General features: G+C 35.7%; 1 protein-coding gene across 1 annotated transcript; it reads right to left on the bottom strand.

Annotated features, from left to right (window-relative positions):
- Positions 1-288: 288 nt before the first annotated feature.
- On the bottom strand, positions 289-1,322 carry LOC147543599 (Stress responsive alpha-beta barrel domain protein). Its single transcript, XM_086638506.1, has one exon. It carries the CDS (start codon positions 1,261-1,263, stop codon positions 442-444), a length of 822 nt encoding a protein of 273 aa, XP_086494632.1. The 5' UTR covers positions 1,264-1,322; the 3' UTR covers positions 289-441.
- Between the last annotated feature and the right edge of the window lie 4,504 nt (positions 1,323-5,826).

Here is a 5,826-nt window from a genome sequence, read left to right as displayed (position 1 = left end):
TATCACATCTTGATGATGATCAATGCCATGCAATGACGTAGTCCATATTAAAAAGAAAGAAATCAAACCATATCAAAATAAATGTACCAAATTAAAAAAAATCCGAACTCCATAAAAACTACAACAACAAGACCACATAACCCGCCTCTAGGGACTCCCACTTGAACCGCATGTGAGAGAAACAAGAGTTTCTCGTTCATCTCACATGTTTAGTCACGTGGAGACAGAAACAAGGGTTTCTCTCACATGCGGTTCAAGTGGGAGTCTCTGAAGGCAGGCTGGGTATACTTTTTGAAACTACAAACTTCAAATTAATTCACAACTAGTATGTCTTATTCAACATTTTAAAATTCATTAAAAGCAGAACAAATCATTCAAACATCTATGTGATCAAAGATGAAATTTTTCAATCTCAACTTACATGATGAAACAAAACCAACTTTAAACAACATAATCCAAAACTATTACACTTTCCAACAAACCTTTAACCTTCTCTTTCTCTTCCTTCACTTCTTCTTCTTCATTGGCATCCATGGATTCCAATTCTTCCAACCCTGGAAAAACTGCAATTGAACCAATTGAAAACCCTTTTGCTCTTGCTGGAGAAAAATTCTCCCCATAACTAATCAACTTAATCGAATCAAATCGATTTTTAATCCCTCCAATTACATCCAAAACTTTACCTTTCTCAATTTCCCCCAAATCTTCCTTCAATTTCAATAAAGTTAGTCTTAAAACAGACCCAGACTCGATTTTAATTGGTTCTTCAATATGATTTGAAACCCAATCAACTGCCATTACGTCATTGCAAATGGGAAGAACAGATTCTTTAACAACAGATTGATGATTTGGGTGAGCTGAATAAATTTTCAGATCTTCTTTAGATTTGTATCGACTGTGTAATAAATGAGTGAAGTTGAAAGAAGATGATTTGTTTCTGAGAATTGGACCAACTGTTAAATAGAGGACTTGATCCAATGAGGTTAAAGAGTTCAATCCGTTGATCATTGAGTTTATTTTGGTTTGCTCTGTGTCGTCTTTGACATTGAAGAGGACGATGTGCTCGATTGTTTGAGATTTTGGTGAAGATGACAATGATGATAATGACATTTTGGGGGAAAAATTTCTTGGAGATGAAATGGAGTTGGGGGTTAGAGAGAGAAAGAAAGGGTTTTGGTTGTTTTGAAGGGATTTGGTTTTTGGAGTGGTGAGAGAGAAAGTGGAGGAAGAAGAAGAGAGTGAGGAGAGTCTCACAAACTTCATCTTTTTCTCTCTCTAAACCACAAAAGTCAGTATCAAACGCACAAGTGAATTCTGGTGGGTTACTCTAGAACAGTTTGATTTCAACTTTAAGTTGTGGTTGTATATAAATCTTGTGTTAATTCTGTTTTGGCCCCAATGTGTGACCAACTAATCGTTTTGTTCCCCACAAGACAAGTGTCTGGCAGTTCGATTTGGCCTCCAAAGACCAATTGTTTTCCAGAAGTACACTTTGGGGTCAAAATGGAATTATTTCTTAAAAAAAATTAAAACGATAAATGTCACATCACATCTTTCTTTCTCTTCCACTTCACCATATCTCTCCTAAAAAAAAATTTCGACAGGTCACCTTTAACCTAAAAAAAAAAATTCTTCTTCCTTTCTCTTCTTCTTTCTCTCTCCTTCTTTCTCTCTCCTTCTTCTCTCCCTTCTATCTCTCCATTCTCTCTCTAAAACCTCCGGCGAAGGGAATCCCTTCGCCGGAGGTCTGCTTCATCAGACCTTCGAAAGTATGTTGCAAATCTTCTCCAACAAACCTTCGAAGGTCGGTTAGAGCAAACCTCCGGCGAAGGGACCCTTCGCCGGAGGTTTTAGAGAGAGAAATGAGAGATATAAGGGAGAGAAAAAAAGAAGAAGAAAGAAAAAGAAAGAAGAAGAGAGAGAAAGGAAGAAGAAATATTTCGACAGGTTAAAGGTGCGGCCGGCATTTCTATTCCCCCCGACGACTTTTCACCGGAGAAGAATGGTGAGGTGGAGAGGATGAGATGATGGAGGAGAGAGATATGGTAAAGTGAAAGAGAAAGAAAGAGATGATGTGGCATTTATGCTGTTAACTTTTTTTGAGAAATAATTCTATTTTAGCCCCCAAGAGTACATCTGGAAAAAATTTGGCCTTTGGAGCCAAATCGAACTGTCGGACACCTATGGGAGCCAAAACGGTGAGTTGGTCACAAATTGGGGCCCAAGACGGAATTAACCCATAAATCTTCTATGTTTTCAAGAGTTTATTCGTATTCCCAAAGACACCTCTGTTTCAAAAGGATTCGCCACATGTCAAATCATGGTAAGGTTCTTCGCTCTGCATCGAAATTAAACCACACGATCCTTCACTTGTGTGGGTCGTCGTCAATTCTTTGGAATTTCATTCTTGCGAATGTACTCTCCGAGCAGGAAATTTCTCCATTTTCCATGATTTAAACTATTAAAACACCAATAAAAAACTTTAATGATTATGATCTCACAGGAAGGCAATTGTTTGATTTCTTAATGCTTCATCGATATAAAAAAAAAACTTTAAATTGTGGGGTAGTGAGTTTGGTTAATGGAGGAATTCCTAAGTTCTGAGTATGGTGGAAGATTTTAGGTACTTTTAAAACCAACTTGACCATGTGACTGAAATTTATCTCGGTCAAAACACAACCGAAATTCGAGTGTAATAGGTAACAATGGTGAGTGTACATAAACATCTGTAATAACCCTGGAGGCCTGGAGTGTAAATTTCCCTTTTGTACGACCAAGTTGCTGTAGGAAGTGGAAGTATCGTACCTGTCGGACCAATCCTCATCCTTTCTTGTAAACCATTTCGTTAGACAATCTTGGGCCTCTCACCCTAAAACCCTAGCTTAAAAAGCGATCATTTCCCTCTTGCAGATCGGTATTAATAGTCTAACTTCAAAAATTTCCAATGCCAAATTGAAAAAAGAAAGGCCGTTGATTTGGTGAAATAAGAATATTATCCGGTGTGTAATTTTTTAAAGGGAAGGTGTGAAATTTAGAAGATATTCAAAGGAAACAAATTTTAGGGTGTGTTTCTTCTATTTCCATGGAAATAGGTATTTCCACCATTTGATACGAAGTGTAAGTCCACGACTTTAATTCCCTAGGAAATCTATTTCCATGAAATAGTTCATTTTTAATTCCTTGCTCCCCCCTAGGAATTTGTTTCCGTAGAAAGTCAAAAATCAAAATAAGAATATCTAATATATTTATTTACATGAAACCTAATGTTTATCTCCATATATGTTCAAAATGATATTTTTGCCTATAAAAAATTTAACAAAATAAACTTTTACTTATACATTAGACAAATTACAGGTTCGTCTTTTTCTTACCAATGACATGTTTACAAGTTGTGAAAATGACATTTTGTCTTTATATAACCAAAATTACATTTTTACCCGTTTATAATATCAAATGGACATTTTACCCTTACGTTGTCAAAATGACATTTTTACTCTTGTGTGTCAAAATGACATTTTTATCCTTATATGGTCTGAGTGACATTCTTACTAATGGTATGTCTACACTTTTATATTAAAATGACAATTTTACCTTTTTATATTAGTAAAATTTCTTTTTTATCTATACGTTGTCAAATTTACATTTTTGACTTGTTTTATCGACAACTTGACATTCTTACTCTTAAGTTAGCAAAGTGACACAAGGTTAAATAATTTTGTAACATAAGGGTAAAAGTACAATTTTGACAACATAAGGGTAAACACGTAATTTGGACAACATAAGGATGAAAATGTAATTTTGAGAACATAATGATAAAAATGTTATTTTGACTACATAAAGAATAAATAAAAACTCTTCATTGAATATTATATTCGTAGAAGTTAGTTGTCAACCAAATAATAGAGTTCGTAATTCCACGGAATAATAGATGATTACAAAACGAAAGAACTCTTATTTCCATGGAAAATTTCCGTGGAAGACTTTCCACGAAACTCTTTTATTTCCGTGGAATTATTTCCCTGATATCAAACACAACCTTAAGGGAAAGTAAAATATTTCTTCTTCTTCTTCAACTCCGACCACCACCTCCGACCGCCACCACCAGTATCATTTTTCTCCTATTTTTCTCTTCCTCCTCTCCTCTCTCTCTCTCTCTCTCACTGCCTATCTCTTTCTCTCACACAATCTATCTATCTCTCTCTAACAGTCTGTCTCACAATTTCTCTCTCTCTCTCTCTCTCTCTCTCTCTCTCTCTCTCTCTCTCTCTCTCTCTCTCTCTCTCTCTCTCTCTCTCGGTCTCTGCCTCTCACAATATCTCCCTCTCTCTCTATCTTTCTAAGTATCTCTCACTCACAGTCCATCTCTTTCTTTGAATCTAATACATATATATACCCTTACTAATTAAAAAAAATATGAAGGGAATTTGTAAGCTGATTTTAAGTTTTCATATTTGTGTAATTTTCTTTTACCAATTCTAAATCTCCGGGCAAAAAACAAGAGATCCAAATTTTAGGGTTTTGATTATTTAAGAACCGAAGCTTAACCAGTAACGATCTTACCGTTTTTCTGACTATTCTTCGGTTCGATGGCAGGTGGTTTCCATGGTAAAACAATAACCTTGATATTCTCTGTTTCATTACTAGGGTTTTCCTTTGCTGAGTGGACTGAATCAGATTCCCCCAAAATCACTTCTTTCTCCTATTTATCTTCGACGATTAGTTCAGATTCACCGGAGAAATTCTTTGTCTTGATCAAACTTGTATTGCTTTGACTATCAATTTTATATTCGATTTCGACCTCTGAGTCTAATTCTATTGGTTTGATCGAAGAAGATGGAATTGAAGTTGTTCTTGAGTAAGGAGAAAGCCATTTAGCTTTTATATAATCAAATTTTCTCCATGGAGATGAATGCATTCCTTTCTTCTTCAAACTTGTTTTGCTAATTCAGAAACAATGGAGATAATTTGTTGAAGACGACCAGTAAAGAGAGAAAGAGGTTAGGGTTTAGAGAGAGATGGTCTACCAGTTGGATAAGATGAAGATTTCTCCCATCTCGATTTACAGATTGAAGCATCACAACCGAGAATCAAGAGGCCATCAGAGGTGGTTGTGGCCGGATTTGGTTATCGGAGAAGGATAGACAAGAGAGAAAATTTGAAGAAGAAAACATTTAAGGTCGCCAACAATGGCCGTTTACCGGCCACCCTTGCCAGCACAGAGAAATGGTGAACATAATTTTATTCCCCATAACAATTAAAATATATTGGTCAACTAAAGTTGACCAGTTTTTTGTAAAGTCTTTGCACCTCAGGTAAATTCTTATTTCCCCAAATCAGGGGCTAAAAGAAAAAAGAAAAGAACAAAACTTAAACTGTTTTATGTGTTAAGTCTCACATAAAATTTTCTTTCTCATAAGTCAATATTGGGATCCCCAATTTAAAAGGCATCTCCATTAAAACAGCTCTAAAAACTTAAGAATTAATTAGGCTATTTCCTATATGGGTAGTTTTGCTTTTAATATTGGGTAGACAATTCATTTTTGAAAAATCGACTAGGATCTACGTTACCCGTTACAAGACATTGTTACATCATCAAAGATGTGATAAACACGATAACCGTTTAAGTTAAACCAATAATCAAAGGGGCCTAAAGCCCAACAACGTAGAACCTAAAGCTCGACAAACTTATCAATAACTACGGATTCCACCTCTCTGGGAATCAAACTTGGAACCTCTAGAGTTTTGGAGTTTATGTCGACACGCTCGCCCACTTGGGCAACCAAGTGTTGACATATTGAGTAGACAATTGAGATATCAAATATTGAG

The sequence above is a fragment of the Eschscholzia californica genome, unplaced genomic scaffold (assembly GCF_041429995.1).
Source record: "Eschscholzia californica isolate CP2 unplaced genomic scaffold, dmEscCali1.0.p SCAF_4, whole genome shotgun sequence".
Taxonomy (NCBI): Eukaryota; Viridiplantae; Streptophyta; class Magnoliopsida; order Ranunculales; family Papaveraceae; genus Eschscholzia; species Eschscholzia californica.
Note: the sequence above shows the minus strand (reverse complement) of the source record. Positions and strands in the feature narration are given on the sequence as shown.

What these genes read in the sequence shown, in the direction of transcription:
- LOC147543599 (XM_086638506.1), bottom strand. Translation starts at nt 1,263, where the DNA reads ATGAAGTTTGTGAGACTCTCCTCACTCTCTTCTTCTTCCTCCACTTTC.